Source organism: Mytilus californianus, unplaced genomic scaffold (genome assembly GCF_021869535.1).
Source record: "Mytilus californianus isolate M0D057914Y unplaced genomic scaffold, xbMytCali1.0.p SCAF_1, whole genome shotgun sequence".
Taxonomy (NCBI): Eukaryota; Metazoa; Mollusca; class Bivalvia; order Mytilida; family Mytilidae; genus Mytilus; species Mytilus californianus.
The window spans coordinates 104,094,398-104,112,691 of NW_026262581.1; the positions used below are offsets into that span (position 1 = coordinate 104,094,398).

General features: G+C 32.1%; 1 protein-coding gene across 5 annotated transcripts in view; it reads left to right on the plus strand.

Moving 5' to 3' along the window:
* Positions 1-15,884, plus strand: part of LOC127728564 (prostaglandin E2 receptor EP4 subtype-like) — a 43,820-nt gene extending 27,936 nt beyond the window's left edge. For 4 of the 5 annotated variants that reach the window (XM_052236034.1, XM_052236013.1, XM_052236049.1 and 1 more), the window contains 2 exons: positions 11,872-12,986; positions 15,501-15,884. In XM_052236034.1, the coding sequence (XP_052091994.1) occupies positions 12,195-12,986; positions 15,501-15,818 (1,110 nt within the window). In that variant the 5' untranslated portion in view covers positions 11,872-12,194 and the 3' untranslated portion in view covers positions 15,819-15,884. Of the gene's footprint in view, positions 1-3,109; positions 3,146-11,871; positions 12,987-15,500 lie in introns of all 5 variants that reach the window. The other variant, XM_052236024.1, reaches the window with a different exon arrangement.
* The last annotated feature ends 2,410 nt before the right edge of the window (positions 15,885-18,294 follow it).

Below are 18,294 nucleotides of genomic sequence, written 5' to 3' on the forward strand. Positions count from 1 at the left end.
TTTGTTAATATTTTTTTGTGTATCTTCTGTCTCTTTGTTAATGCAAAACAGTCACTTGAGCTTTGAAATATTATGTATAATCTATGTAACGTAAGGTGACGTTGAAGGATAACTTCATCTTTTCGAATAAACATAACAATTTGGTTGTTAATAAAAACACCCCGATTACATTGAAAAGGATTTTAAGATAACTTTTTTTTATTTGGAGTGGTTTTTCTCAAGTGTAAGACTTGTTCCAGCGAAAAGAAAGCTAGCTGGATCTATGGAAGTCATTTCCTTTTTTAAAAAAGAAATTTGATCGTACTATTTTGATATGATTTGGATATTGGCACTTCATTGAACGGCACAGAACTGAACAATATATGAGATAACTTGGGGGATACGATAAAATTCAAAATTTAAAGAAAATAAACAAAAACCGTAGTCTACTTTCTTGTCAAATGGATAAAACGTATTACCACTGTACATTATTCTTCAGACTTCACACCACTAAATGACATCAACAAGTTTAACAATGTATAAACTTATAAGGTCTGATGGGATATTATCCAGTTTCGATATCTCCAATTAATGTATAGATAGAAGGCAAAATTAATAGACAAATGCATTCAAAAATAATCACAATCACCTTATCAAGAAAAATCTGCTGCTTTAACATTTAAGTATTCCATTCCGTTAATGTCCACAAAATACCAATTATTCTGAGTAATGAAATACTTTAAGGATTAATTTGATCAAGTATGTTATGTAATAATTATGTGTTATATAAATATTCTTTGCAAGAAAGATGTTTCTCACGGGCATCAATCGTTTTCCTGCGTAACATGTTATCAATGAATCTTGTTAAAGGAAGCGGTAATAAACATGGTCCTGCAATGGCATTTATTGATTAGAATAAAGCTTTGTTAAGACATGCACAAATGTGCCCCCTTAATGTTTCTCACATTTTTTATGCAGCCATACAATTGGAAAATTAATTTATCGTACCCTGCAATACATCTTGTACCTGTTTTTTTTTATCGCACTTCTTCACGAATAAATCGTCTTGCATATGAATGTAATATTTTACCAAAAACGGAGGAGTCGGATGTTGGTGAGGTCTATTGTACAATCCAATATTTTTCGCAATTCCTGTTAACCTTTTTTGTGTATTCTTTATACTTCTTATATTGAATTTTATTCAAGGCACGACATTGGCCTTTGACTATACAGTTATATCGGAGCAAATGAAATTTTAAAAGAACAGATTAGTAAAATGCTTCAAAAGCAATCATAATTTATTTTATCGCCCTTCATTAAAACTTTTAAAAACAACTATTTTACTCCGAAGGTACCTGTTCTTGAAGTTATTTTCCTTTTTTTTTTTAAATCAAGACAATGTATTAAATTAATGATAAAATTTTGTACTATACGTGCGAATGTTTATTTATATAGCTCGTAAACTAAGATTAGATTCATAAAAACTCTATGTTCCCCTCAATTAACCCATTCTTGAAGGTTATCAATTCAGCTTTGTAGTAAGATCTTTGAATATTGACGTTATCGGTATTGACATTAATTTTGATATTTTAAAACATAACTGAACATAAAATGCTATCCAGGTACCAACACTTAAAGGTCCTTTATCTTGTCATTACTTTATTTGTGACATTATACAAAGTCTTGTTTTTTCTCAGACTGCTTATGAGGCCTGTAAACTAAATCCGTTGCAGGTGTACTGATTGACATTTTAGTATGCGGGAACATTATTTATTTATTGTATAACACTTTATAAGTTTAATGCGTCCGCAGCGGTTTTCTGGTTTAATCGCCACCAGGAACGCTCAAAGCCAAATATATATATATCTAAAGATGTATAAATACCGAAACATGAGAACAGCTATATGACCAAAACGGTCCTCAAATTAATAGCCAAACCCATCCAAGGTTAACCTTGCCTGATAAAACTTGTTCCATTGGGTCCTTAATGAACAAATTCATTAGTGCGAAAACTACTGTTTGGAACGGGACTAAATAAATCTCTGATTTTATGGTTCAAAATAAAAGGTAGCAGAAGTTCATTAATATTTTAAACTCGTAAATCAATTTGAATATACCTATCAAGAGATATAGATAATCTTGACGGAATCTCATGAACTCCAAATACAACGAGACTGCATGCATGCGTCGACAGCAACAGATGAATTAAACAGAACTATTTAAGATTTATATCTAACATACATTTGGTTACTGTATTATTAAATTTCTTAAATTGGTCAATTGTATATACCATATTCTCCTCAATTTTATATGCCAGTTTCTCCTCAATTTTATATGCCATGTTCTCCTCAATTTTATATGCTATGTTCTCCTTAATTTTATATGCCATGTTCTCCTCAATTTCAATGCAAATTACTACTTCCTCATAGTAAGCGTTATTTTGAGAAACGCGACGAAATAGATAAATTTCAAGTTGAATTATCAGATTTAGAAAAAAAAATTAGTTAGTAGACATTTTTCTGAGAAAAAACTTATAATATCGAGTAGTTTCAACTCTCGACTACATGTATAATCTGCATTGATTGGTGCATATCAGACAACATATAAATATCATTACTAGATTCATTCAAGAATTACACTTTTGAATTTGGCATCAAGCCCAAGCAATATAACGGTATTTAAAGAACTCTTTTATATCTAATAAGTGGATATTTATGTATAAGATTTGTTTGGATGAGACTGTTCATTGGAAGAAGAAGCAAATTTTAAATGTGGCTTGTATAAGATGAAGAATACTACCTAAATGATTTGTACTATTTAAAAGAATTTAGCCGAGAAAGGGGCCTTGGATATGTTTTGTTCTAATCAGATGCGGATCCAGTATTTTGAAAAACGAGAAAGGGGCAAACGAGCCAACGTTTGGAGTGGGACGAATAAAAAGTCTATGCATTAATCTTATATGTAGCTCCATAAGGTGGGCCCCTAAATCCGCCTCTGGTAATGTGATGTATATTTAACGGCCTCTAAATAAAAACTTAAACATAAAATATTAGACAAAGTACTTATAGATTAAAGACGACAGGTGATATGAGTGATTTGCCGTATTTGGTTTTTTTATTTAATTTTGCAGGCAGCTTGAGCATTTGGAACTGTTACAGTATATAAGGTAAGGTGGAAAGAATGATACATATAAATATTTTATCGCGGGATTTTCCGAGTTAAAGGAAATTATATATTTAGCAACTAGAAGTACAAATGTATTAAATTCATATTTATTTTGTAAAAACAATCTGTAATTCGACTTATAATTTACTTTCCTCGAAGCCATATCTTATGAATTTTCTTTAAATAAGTTGATATTGCAACTGAAATTTCCGTTTTATTGATGCAAAATGTGTATCTGAAACCACTAAATTGATGCTCATCCCAAAAGCAGTGAATATCTTGGCCTGGTAAAAGCTGGAAAAAAAACCGCATAGACAGGATAAAAAGGAATATTGTGCAATAGCAAATGCAGGAAACAATTGTGTATAAAAGTGAAAATTAATTTTCGCGCGTAGAATCGTAGGAAATAAAATAAGATGATGAAAAAGAATAGTAAAATCTGCAAAAAATCCTCCTAGTCTCACCCCCCCTTTCAGAACATTCAATGGTCGTATCCTAATTGGAAACAAATACCATAGATATATTTCACTTTATAAAAAAGTATATTGAAAATAAAGATAATAGATGTACGAGGAAATAAAATAGAAAATGGAAGTTCTCCTCACGACACACTAACGATGGTTCAAACCCTATACTATTTTATTCTACTTTTTTGTGGGTAAATGTAAGTTGTAAATTTGACAGCAAATTGATACCTCATGACATGTTGTTTTCATTTTCATTTTACTTTAAAAGAACTATGTTTATGACTTATCGCCAGTCATATGACGTAATAGGGGTCATCAAAAATTTAGTTTTTCAACATTATACCAACATTTGTTTCTTCATTGACTCCTATTCGTAATTGCACATGAATCGTCTTAAATATATTATGTAAGATTTATCCTTTGATAAAATGAACCGTTACTTATAATTATCCCTTGCAAGATGTGTGAATGTAGAAGCTTTTATTCTTTTTTATGTTGTACCAAGGATAGATCACAGGTGAAGATTAGGACAGGCGTTTACCATGATGCGATGGAACTAATAGATTATATAAATTAATATTATTTAAAACATAATTTTCATAATGAATATTTTCTCATCCTACAGGGAAATTAGGATATTTTTTCGATCGTATACATCCTCTATTAAAAGACAGTATCTCAAAATTGGTACGAACTCATAAAGTTGCGGAATAAATCGTGCTTTTTCAAGAAACCTTTCGAAGAGTCTCTAATCTTAGATAACGTAGTTTTCTTAATGTCCATCCAAGGTATTTTTAAAAGTCGTTTGATTGCTTACTTTTTATAGTGACTGTTCCTTCCATTAGATATAATTGTGGCTTATGAAAAATCAGTAGGATAACAACGAGATAAATGAATCAATCCATAAAGTAAAAAAAGAATTACAAAATCAATGTATATTGTAAAGAAATCAAAGTGAAGAAATATGTTTCAATATTATTCGAATTGAATATTCATTTGTGGATTATTTAATTGTGTTTCACGTCCAGCTCCAACTATTATAAGCATATATATGACGATGAAATGTGAATGCTAAATGAATACATTGTACTTTGTCACGATTTGTCGAATACTCACAAAATTACAGGCCACGCTCAGACATGATACACTATCCGGACACATCGTTCCGACTCCAGGTCGACCAGTATTTCCTCTTGCATGTGTAACGCGCTCTCTAAATAAACATTTCGGCAATAAAGTTTATCGGCAGGTTGTAGGTATTCCTATGGGCACCAATTGCTTCTCTTTAATGGCACACTTGTTCTTGTACTGTTATGAATCACAGTTTATGGCCAAACTCAGTAAAGACCCGTCTAAATTTCATTTAATTGATAAATTCAACAACACTTATCAAGAATTTTCTAAATATACTGCCTAAATTTACCCAAAGGAACTTACTTTAAATAAAGCAAACATAAACGGTTATAATTGTCCTTTCCTAGATTTAGATGTTCCACAGGAAACTCTAGACTAAAATTTACGACAAAAAGGACGAGTTTTCATTCCCTATTGTTAATTTTCCTTTTTATGACGTTGATGTTCCTTTGGCACCATCTTACGGTGTTTGTATTTCACAACTCGTTCGCTATGCCCGTGTCTATTGTGACGTTTTGGATTTCAATGAACGTAATCTATGTATTACTGGTAAATTATTAAGTCAGGGATTCCGTTACCACAAATTACTTAAAACCTTTACTAAATTCTTCCACAGATATAAAGATTTGGATTGGAAGTTTGTTTGTACCTGTAGAAAACTTGTATTTAACGGGATAGCACATCCTAATTTTTACGGAGATGTTGTTTACCGAGCCCGGAAATTTAGATACGATCCGAGTAAACTTATCGATCCTTTAAATAAATTTATTCTAAAAGGTTACCAATTCAACACTATAATTAGATCTTTGAATATTGTTTTATTGGTATTAATATTGATTTTGCTATCAGTAAATTAATATCAAACTAATTATCATTTTTATATACATATGCACATGCATGGCTCTACAATCTGTCGTTAACTGTATATTGGCATTGCACAATACCATGTTTTTCTCTGACTGTTAATGACGTCTTTACACTAAATCCATTAGACGTTGGATGTGAATTGGTTGATATTTTAGTCTTAGATGCATGTTTTTTTTATTAGTTGTTATTGGCTAGCTGTCAGTAACTGCGAGTACTCTCAGATCTGTACTTAGTGTCTTTTTGTTGTGGGGAAGTACCCTGCCACGTTCAGATGTATTTTGTTAAATGTATTTCTGCTTTGTATCCATCTGATGAGTTTAGCCCTTTTCAAGTTTTCTTCTGTTGTACTGTTACATCACTATTCATGGTTAGGGGGAGGGTTGGCGCCTTCAAACTTGTTTAACTTCGCCACAACCTATATGTGCCTGTCCCAAGTCAGGAGCATGTAATTCAGTGGTTGTCGTTTGTTGCTGTATATCATATTTTTTTTTCGTTCATTATTTTGTACATAAATCAGGCCGTTAGTTTTCTTGTTTGAATTGTTTTACATTTGTCATTTCGGTGCCTTTTATAGCTGACTATGCGGTATGGGTTTTACTCATTGTTTAAGGCCTTACGGTGACCCATAGTTGTTAATTTCTGTGTCATTTGGTCTCTTGTGGAGAGTTGTATCATCGGCAATCATACCACATCTTCTTATTTTTTTATTTGTACACAAAAGATCATCGTTGCTGTTGTATTCTGTAGAAAACATCAGACGTTATCCGTTTCATTTATTTGCATCTAAGTGACGATCATTTGACTATTCGATAAAGGAAAAGACTTCGGAATGCAGTTATTGCATGTTTTTGTTACTGTTACTATGATATATATGTATATATAAAAAAAATCTAATTATTCTCCTTTTACATTGAAAATCAACCAGTTGTCCTTTGAAATATACATATTCGTTGTGCGTTTATGTTATTCAATAGTTACGCCTGAAAAAATGTCTCAATGAAAAGGAAAATACTTGATATATACAAAAAATTAAACACATTTCCTGTTTCAATGAAAATCGGCTCTTGTCCCTTGAAATATACAAACATTTATGTTCGAAGCGTGTAATTCGATGGTTGAGCCCTAGCAAAACTATGATTAGAGAAATAGATTTTTGATTAAATCCCAGTTATGATCTCTGAATACTTTCAATAAATAAAATTTCTTTTTAGCTCACCGTTCCGAAGTGAACTTTAGTCATCACTTGGCGTCCGTCGTCGTCGTCGTTCGTCTGGTGTAAACTATTTCAAACATCTTCTCCTCTGAAACTACTGAACCAATTCCAACCAAACTTAAGCTGAATGGTCCTTAGGGTATCTAGAATAAAGTTTGTGTTTTATTTTTTGTTTCGTCAAAAAACATGGCCGCGATGGCTAAAAATAGAACATAGGGGTAAAATGCAGTTTTTGGCTTATATCTCAAAAACCAAAGCAGTTAGAGCAAATCTGACAAAGTGTTGATAAGGTAAAGTTCTATCAGCCCTGCAATTTTCAGATGAATCTAATAACCCATTGTTGGGTTGCTGCCAATAAATTGGTAATTGTAAGGAAATTTTGCAGTTTTTGGTTATTATCTTGAATAGTATTAATGATAAAGATAAACTCTAAACAGCAAATATGTTCAGCAAAGTAAGATCTACAAATTAGGTTTATATGACCAAAATTGTTAATTGACCCCTTAAGGAGTATTGCCCTTTGAGGACAATTTTACACAATTTGTTTATCATGTTTTTTTTTAACTTGAAAAAATATTCTCCTCTGAAACTACTGAACCAATTCCAACCAAACTTAAGTTGGATGATCCTTAGGGTATCTAGAATAAAGTTTGTGTTTTATTTTCTGTTTCGTCAAAAAACATGGCCACCATGGCTAAAAATAGAAAATCGGGGTAAAATGCCGATTTTGGCATATATCTAAAAAACCAAAGGAGTTAAAAAAAATCTGACAGGATAAAAGTGTTCATTGGGTAAAGTTTTATCAGCCCTGAAATTTTCAGATGAATCTAATAACTCATTGTTGGGTTGCTGCCACTAAATTGGTAATTTTAAGGAAATTTTGCAGTTTTTGGTTATTATCTTGAAAAGTATTAAAGATAAAGATAAACTGTAAAGAGCAAATATGTTCAGCAAAGTAAGATCTACAAATAAGGTTCATATGACCAAAATTGTCAATTGACCCCTTAAGGAGTATTGCCCTTTGAGGACAATTTTACACAATTTGTTTATCATGTTTTCTTACTTTAAAAAATCTTCTCCTCTGAAACTACTGAACCAATTCCAACCAAACTTAAGCTGAATGATCCTTAGGGTATCTAGAATAAAGTTTGTGTTTTATTTCCTGTTTCGTCAAAAAACATGGCCACCATGGCTAAATATAGAACATATGGGTAAAATGCAGTTTTTGGCTTATATCTAAACAACCAAAGGAGTTATAACAAATCTGACATGGGGTAAAAGTGTTCATTAGGTGAAGTTCTATCAGCCCTGAAATTTTCAGATGAATCTAATAACTCATTGTCGGGTTGCTGCCACTAAATTGGTAATTTTAAGGAAATTTTGCAGTTTTTGGTTATTATCTTGAAAAGTATTAATGATAAAGATAAACTGTAAACAGCAAATGTGTTCAGCAAAGTAAGATCTACAAATTAGGTTTATATGACCAAAATTGTTAATTGACCCCTTAAGGAGTATTGCCCTTTGAGGACAATTTTACACAATTTGTTTATCATGTTTTTTTTAACTTGAAAAAATATTCTCCTCTGAAACTACTGAACCAATTCCAACCAAACTTAAGTTGAATGATCCTTAGGGTATCTAGAATAAAGTTTGTGTTTTATTTTCTGTTTCGTCAAAAAACATGGCCACCATGGCTAAAATTAGAACATAGGGGTAAAATGCAGTTTTTGGCTTAAGCAATTAGAGCAAATCTGATGGGAGGTTAAAATGTTCATTAGGCCAAGTTCTATCAGCCGAATCGAACAGTCCATTGTTGGGTTGCTGCCACTAAATTGGTAATTTTAAGGAATTTTGCAGTTTTTGGTTATTATCTTGAATATTATTAATGATAAAGATAAACTGTGAACAGCAAAAATGTTCAGCAAAGTAAGATCTACAAATAAGTTAATATGACCAAAATTGTCAAATGTGTCCTTAAGAAGTAATTGCCCTTTAAAGACAATTTTTCACAATTTGTTCATCTAGTTTGCTTACTTTAAAAAATCTTCTCCTTTGAAACTGCTGATTCAATTTCAGCCAAACTTTGGCTGAATGAGTTTCAGAGTATATAGTATAAATTTTGTATTTTATTTTCTTGTACGTCAAGAAACATAGCCACTATTGCTAAAATGGAACATAGGGGTAAAATGTATTTCTTTGCTTTTGAAGAAAATATGACAGATACAAAGAACATCTCAATGGAATTTTTAAGCCACTCATTAATATATATTTAAAAGCAAAAATAATCATTGATGAAAGATTTAAGCAAAAAATTACAGGTGAGCAATTCAGGCTCTTGAGAGCCTCTTGTTTCTCTTTCTTATCATTGGCAGCAAATACAAATATCACATAAAAGATCTTTTAGGGGAAAAAATATTGATAATTTAATCACCGCTAGCTACGTCAATTTTGATTAGACGGCCATATGTAAATAATAAAATCTAAAGGAAACTGAGTTCAGTGTATTATAAATGGTTCGATTTATTCGAAATATATTAGTTGTAGCGTCTATCAAATGTAAAGTGCCTGCTTCGTATTTCACTTCTGGGAATAAGACATACAGTATATACTTGGATCAAGGCTCACGATGACGCAGTTTGTTGGCTGACGGTAAATTGAAAAAGTACAATGCTTATACTAGACAAAAATTATTCAAAATTTAGTTGGACTTTTATTTTTCAGTTCGTTCACTTTAAAATATTTGGTCATATAACATAAAAGATGTACACACAATTAACACCGATTGCACAACGATTATCTAAACATATATGGTATAGCAGTATTGATCATCGCAACACGTGCAACATTTGTACATTTATAATCCTTTCAATATGCAAGGTATTAATTTTGACTTTTACAAAAATACTCTTTTCACAAAACATTAATATTACCAATTTGGGAAACACATCATATAATACAATTTTATATTAAAGATATTAAGTTTAAAAGCTATTAAGATTTAGCTTTGAAATGGTCCCTCCGTAAAGGTTCATTGACTCATTTAATGGAGCCAATGTCCGATAATAAAACCTGAATAACTTAGTACGGGTAAGGGCTCCATCTTATTTGATATACTTCTAGAACTGGTTTGACATCTTGTCGATTCCTGTACCTTTTCAGAAACTGTGATGATATTTAAGTTTATAATAAACTTACTGTTATAAAAGTATCGTTAAGCAGGAGATCATACACCCTTGAACACAACTTGTCTCTCCATCTTGAGTTGTGTCCGTTTTTATCTGGACTTATTATATGTAATCTGTTGCAATTGTTGTCCATGAAAATTACACCATGCATATGCAAGAGGAAAACAAGTTACACTGTAAATCAATTTGATAGGTATTGGGACAACCGCGATGAAGGGCAAGACATTTTGATTTTTACTTGAGTAGGGTAGACATATTACTTAACAGGTTAACTAAGGATCCTTCAGAAAGTTTTTTTCAATGTCTGATTTACGTGCAAAGAGCATAGCACTCTTTCAACAATAGTCGTATCTGATGTAACATACTGATTGTGCTTAGCTGTTTTATTATATTTATACACCCTGTACAGAAAAACAACCGCCCCCTTCCACAGTCAAAGGTATTACTGCCGGATGGTAGACATTGGGGTGATCATTTTACTTTAACCCATTCATATCTCGGGTATATTTAATCAATGCATTTCTGTGTGTATATATATATATATATATACATGTGATGGACAAAAGATTATAAAATAGCATGGGACAGTACATACAATAAGTTGAAGAAAGCCACGACAACTGCATGCCTAAAAAAGGAAGAAAACACTATACTGAAATATGACATGACGGCGTTACACTTAACCCGACAAAAAGCGGGCATGAACTTTGCTGCTCCGAAAGAGTAGGCAGTTATTTCATCGTGTTGCTCATGGCAAGCAAAATCCGACGATGTCGCATTCAATGATGTCCTTTAAAAGAGGAAAGTTGTGGATATCACCAGAATTCCATTTCTAGGCCCTAGTAAAGGACTTCTGATAATACTGATTGGGCACATTCCATAACGGTCAACCAAATCAGGACAGGGTCCGTAAAAGTTTCAAAGATATGATTTTTACTTTACCATTAAGAACTTTTGGTTCCATAGCTTCCTTCGCTTGTAAGCAGCAAAACTCAATAAAGTAAATCATGATAAGCTAAATCTGGAATACTTTATTGATTGGGATATATGAGACACTCCATGTGCAGGTTCTGTTATGAGTCCTGAATAGTCACTGTTATAAACCTGTTATAATACTACTGTATTTATAACACTTGAGACATATAACATTTAATTGTAAAAGAGGGATAGGTTTTATGTCGAATGTTAAATCTTTTTCTTGATTAAAAACATTAAATCAACAGCAATTTACGTTTATTTTTTTCTTCATGTGCATTAAAAAATAGTCGTATGTATCTTTGTGATGATAACATACACAACAAAATGTTATCACCTGACTTTTTAAAATAAAATTTGAATCAGAATAATTTTTTAAACCCTGCACCAACTTCAAAATAAAGGTTTCTTTTTAATAGAAAACGTATTGTTTGTGCAAATTCGAACATTTTTGAAATTCTTATCCGGAATAGAAACATAATTTAAATTTGCACACAGCTGCATGTTTTGAGTAAGTTTAGGTTTTATGTGAAATTAATTATCCTGAACAGGATATATATACAGTTCATAAAGAATATTTATAGATCATTTTAATTTAGTAGAATTTGATGCATCAGTACTCACTAATAACACTATGAATGTATATAATCATATCTACGACTGTTTTTTTTTATTTCCATTAGAATTGTGAAAATGTTTAAAGTTAGAGTGTATGCGAATTGAATAACGCTTTTTGTGGGCGTGTAAACTTTATTGGGACTCAAGTTTGATGTCATTTTTAATAATTTACTAAAATATTACCTATTAATGTACTATTATATAATAGACCAATGTGATTAATTGGCTGAAATATAATTATCCAAACATTTTTTTATCTTTGTTTCAGGAGTGTGGCGTCTAAAAACCAACACGCTGAAATCATTTATTGATTGCTATTTTTATCAATTAATAATGACAAGTCGTTATAGGATAATTTAGTTGAACAATCGATCGCAAATAAAAGTCATTCAATGGATCTACACTATCTGACAGGGAAGTTCGAAAAATGATACTTCAAATATAAAAATAGTTATACACATGTGATTACATTATTTTTCAAATATCCTAGAAATGGAGAACTATCGGAAGTTTGTTCAAAAATAGGAGTGAGTGCTATCGAAGAAATGAATATCAGCAAAAATTGAAAAATTAGAGCTACCAATAACTTCAATGGAAGAAAGTAATTCTTCGCCGTCAGCATTTATTGGTAACAACACCACAGTTTTGGAAATGGAACCACATACTTCTTTGTCTCCAATAGTTCCCGCTTTAATGTTTGCAGCCGGTGCAATAGGCAACATAACTGCTATAGTAGTATTATTAAAATCAAAGAAAGAAAACAGGAGAACAATATTTTACCGACTTGTGGGACTTTTGGCTGTTGTAGATCTCTTTGGAACAATATCAACGTCGCCTGTTACATTCCTCCAGTATGCACATTTCCCACAATGGTACGGTGGAGACCATTTATGTCATTATTTCTCTTTCATGTTAATATTTTCCGGATTAACAACTATGTTTGTTGTGGCTATTATGGCTTTAGATCGTTATATAGCTCTTCTGCATCCTTACTTTTATGCTGGATTTGTAACAAAAAGAAAAGCCGTTTATATTTTGTCATCCCTTTTCATATTTTCTGTAGCTATTTCCAGCCTGCCTTTAATCGGTGTTGGCAAAAATGTAGCACATTATCCCGGGACATGGTGTTTCTTTGACTTTAGAAGTGAAGATTCAGCAGGGAAAGCATTTACATATATCTATTCATTGACAGGACTATTAATCATTACTTTGATAACCGCTTCCAATGTGGCAGTGATCGCAACTTTGATACAAATGCGTGATACTTCTAAAACTATTTCCTGCAATAAAGATGAAATTTGCAGAATAGATCGTGAAATGCAGATGATGATATTTTTGATAGCAGTGGTGCTTATATTTATCATATGTTGGGCACCATTAATGGTACGTTTTTAAATTTGTTTTCTTTTTCAAAATGCGAACATTTTACCTATTCAAAGCAGCGTCACATCTCATTATTGTACCATAAAAAAGCTCATGAAAAATACAATAACACAAACAACTGCAATAATAGAAGAAAACTATCTCGGTGGACATATGGTCTTCTTTTAAGGAGATGGACACAAATGACTATTTAAGATCCACAGTATGAAAGATATATTTTGCCTTAAAATATATAAAACAGAGAAAATGTCTCGCACATTAAAATTAAGGGAATAAATAGGACAAACTGTTTAACATCACAACATTATTACATTACAACATCATAACATTATAACATTACAACATCATAACATTATAACATTACAACATCATAACATTATAACATTAAAACATCATAACATTATAACGATGTCAGTATATACCACTAAAGTTCTTCTTACATTTTCATGTACATTAGTTTTAAAGTTTCTTTTTTTTTGTCTGGACCATTGAATTTGACATCATTATAATATGATCATGTGTGATAACATTAATATTCCAATCATAATTATTTTGGACCAAAATAAATATCAAAGCCCAACTTTTTTTAACAACGCCAGTTCATTCTATGAATTAGTGTTTGTGGGCAACCTTACGAAAGCACACATTCTAAGAAGTCAACTAATTTTATAAAGTGTCATTTTCATAGTCCGGTTCTGATTTTTTTTAAATGTTACAAAGTTCTGTATAAAAAGGTCGATATATATATAAATTGAATGGTTTGTAAAGAGGTCGGGCAAATTTCCCTTTAATTTATTTAACACAAGGGTCATGTTTATAAAGAATTTCAATTAAACCAAATTTGCATAATACAGCATCATGTGTATCCTGTAAGGTTCTAATAATATTACGGCATATTCCTGAACATATAACCAAATTAAAATCTCGTAAGATGGCTTAAATGCAATTTTGGTAGGTTTTGTCAACTCATTTTACTTATTATCACAAAAAGGAATAAAAATAATATGCTTAACCAAAACCAAAATTCTATACGAAAGGTAAAGTTATGTTATCACTTTCAGATGCAAATCAATTCATGTTCGTCAGTGATGTCCTTCCATGAATTAAATTTACAATTTGCGATATTGATTCAAAAATTTATTTCACAATAATTTCTGCCGCTGTTAGACTCTTGAATACCCGGTATTCAAATTCCTGTAAGTTTTAACAACTTTTAGTTGCTGCACCTGTTAGTGACAGGAATTCATGTGAAATTAGCGCTTCTTCTACGGATTTGAAAAAAATTTCGTTTGATTGTTATTTTTGAGTACACTTGACCATGCAATAAATAAGGAACCTTAATATATATAAAGAGACAGGTTGGATATGCGTCAATTAGACAACACAAATAACTAAAAATACATCTACAAAAAGTTTACGAATCAAAATATTTCGAATTCGAAATGAAAAAAAAAAATATTTCAATTGTATTAAATAGGCTCTTCGACATAAAATTTTCAATAGTTTTGATCAATTTTCGGGTTTTGACCTTTTGGGGGAAACAAATTCAGGTGAAATTGGCCAATACATATACCTCTTTGTGTCGAAAATGTACGTAAACTTTAAGAAGTCTATTGTCAATATCATCTGTAATTTATGCAAGAAGAGCTCATGTATTGCCATGTGTGCAAACAGCACAGTTTCAATTTTAAATTTAATTTGAGTAAGTGGAGTAGCTGCGGGATAAGCGACCAACAATGTTGTAGACAAATTTATGTGATAGATTATATATATATATAGATTGTATTTGATGGGTTACTGTCTCGTTGACATATACCCTTCGTCTCTAGTTTTCAAAATCTGTATCTTTTTAGAAGTGAGCTTGGCTGTGGACAGAACATTGCACAAATTAAAATCTTAGTATTACTGGTTAATTAAACAACGTATAAACCATTTTGATAATAATAAAAAAAAACATGGGATTCATCTTCTAATATGACTATAAGTCAACCTACAGCTGCTATGAATCATTTGGATTATATGAGACGTTCTATTATTACAGAAATTTAATTTGAGTAATAGATGATTCCCCAACCTGTGTTTAATGTGACATTTGATTATCCTTGTACACCAATTATTTGATTATCCTTGTACACCAATTATTTGATTATCCTTGTACACCAATTGTTTGATTTTCAAGCCATTGATATCTGTTTGAGTATGAATAAATATTTAAGAAGGGAAAATTGCAGACACCTGATCAGTGGTGTTGCCTGTAATCTTGAATACAAAATATTTTTGCCAAGTCAGCGTTATAATTAATTACTAAAATTCAACATGCACAAAAACGAAGATTGATTTCCGGTAGCAATGATCAATATAGTTTGCAAATTAAGCAAACGTTGAGTTTATGACCACACTTTTATAAAACGTTGAAATTAACAACATCTTGTCATACGATATGTTTTACCAAAGTACGTACAACTGAACCTAAATTCTTTTCATGATAAATATATTTAACATTATGTGTTGTAGGTTGTAGTCTTACTCTGTACTACAGGGACAATAAAACATAGTGATGAACTGGACTTGTTGGTAATTCGATTGGCGTCATTTAATCAAATACTTGACCCATGGGCCTATATCTTATTAAAAAAGAGACATATCATTTTATGCATTCGATGGACCAGAAAAGCTTTGAGAAGTGCAAGAGGAAAGTTGGCTCTTCAGACGAACTCAAATAATGAAATAGCTGAAAGTCGACCTCTTCCTAAAATAGGAGTGTCTGATATCAGTCAATCGTTTGAAAAATCGTTGTCGTCAAGTTTTCGTGGAGAATGCACAAAACTGTAAACAATTTCCCGCATATCCTTTCCACGTGCTTTCATACATTTTTACAATAAAATAAGTGCAAGTTTTGACATGTGTTTTATTTCAGTATAATTTACCAAATATTCAAGCGTTAAAAAAAAGCTGACGCGCACCGTAGCATCTACATAACTCGGAAAATGCCTGTACCAAGTCAGGAATATGACAGTTGTTATCCATTCGTTTGATGTGTTTAAGCTTTTGATTTTGCCATTTGATTAGGGACTTTCCTTTTTGAATTTTCCTCGGAGTTCAGTATTTTTGTGATTTTACTTTTTACGTCTTAGAAATAGAGATCCTCGTTCTGACGTTGAAACATTCGCATCGTATATGAATAGCCATATCAATGGCATTTGGGGTTTATTTTTCTTCCAAATTATGCTGGTGTCATGTGTGGTCGGAGATACAATTAATTCGCTTAAAATAAACAAAGCTTCAAAGAATACTGGAGAAATTTCACTCTATTTACAGACGTTTGTATTAGTTCTTGATCATGCATTGCAATACTCATCTACTACTGGGAATAAAGATATGACTATTTTATAGCAAGTTTCAATTTATTTCTTGGGAAGAATATTACTAAATCGTTTCGTTCATTTATTTGTTGACATTAAGATACGCGAGGGACTGGTTACGGATAATCACCGGTAAGCAGAGTTTATGTATTCGTCCAATTGTCAAAACTTGCAATTAATTGTGTAATTCTCGTCAGAAAAATAAACAATCGCTCATGAACAAAGAAAAGGCCAATTTACGTCACTTTGTAATATAATTTGTGCATATGTCATTTTAAGTGTAGTAAAGGCCGTTATGAATAAATATGTCATGTACTTTGTAAAGGTCAATAAGGTTAATTGCCATCATACACATCTACTAAAGGTCACAATATCAAAGTGTTTATACATGTGTACATGTGCGATTGAAATCTTTTGTTTGTTTGAAGTTTGTTGAAAAAGGGGATAGCGGAGTGGCAGGATTTAACATTAACCCAACAACTAATTAGAACTAAAATCATGTGATTGCCAATGATTGATAGTTCTCCCAGCAACATGTTTTGTGATTAAAGTCAAAGCAGCCACCACTGAATTTTCCTACAACATCATACTACTGAGTGGACAAAAACACCAAACAATTAAAACCGCGACTACTGGCATGAGGCAGACATAAACATGTACCCCTGTCAGTACTTACCCCTCTTCACATTACGTCGATCAATGGATCAACAAACAAGAGAAGAAAGGAGACAAAAATTAAAACAAACATTCTGAAGAAGACATTGCATACTAATGCAATTGATTCAGACATGCCAGTAAAAAGTGCCAAAAAACATAATTTAAAGTAATTTTCTATGTCAAAGTGTCACAAAACCTCCTCGATGGTGTGATGGTAGTGTGCTGACCTTGAGGTTAACGGTTCGATCCCCGACCGGGGTAGTCTTTCTTGCATCAATTCTTAAATGCTGCTGTTTCTTCGCTAAGCAAGGCCAACAGTTAGCATCAATTAGGAATAAAATTAAAGACTGGCCGGTGGGAGTCATGAGTACGATGTGTCCGGAAAAGGTGACATGTCTTCCTGTTGCCTGTTACTTTACGAACTAGTACGTTAAACATCCGGTCCAGTGTGACTGTCTAGTACAAAGCAGGATTTCTATTCATATCATATTGACATGATCTTGACTTGAGTGATATGCATGTAATATTTTCGAATGAACGATAAACCTCAATACATCATCATCATCATTCAAGGGCTATGCCTTTCACTGACATCTCTCAAGCGGAACGAAACCCAGGACGCGATCTGGAACTTGATATGAAATCATTATTTACCAAATATCTCATCAAATTGATGATAAGCGTTTCTGACAAAAAGGGAACGACGGAATGCAAACCTATGGTCCCCTTTGGTATCACCGGTAGTGGACTAAAAATCAATGACCCCTTCACACATCACGCACAGCTATAAGTTAAACATTAGGAATAATACCGTATCAAAGACTGTTGCTAAGCTGCTAAAGGTTACTAATCTGCTGATATAGATATCGATCCTTCATATCCTTCGAAGTAAATTTCGGACATGAAAGTCGTGGATAGTACTTACATAAAAGACAAAAAAGTAGTTTAACGATGTTCAAATCTCGTTAACCCACCTTTAATATACAAATCAAGAAAGTAAAAACACGATTGAATCGGAAATGGAGTATGACTGAATATAAAAAGATTTTCTAGAATTGGCAAAATTAAGACGACAGTAGTTTACTTTTGTTCAAATCTTGTAAATCCTTCAGGAAATACAAATCAAGGTAACAAACAAAAACTGAGTGCATCGCATGAACTCCAAACGGAGAGGAACACGTTAAGTGTCTTCTGTTATGCATGCATCACCAACCATGCGAACAAACATTCAGTCTAAATGTCCTACTCGGAAATAGGACACAATCGGGAAAAAATACTGATCAGTCGAC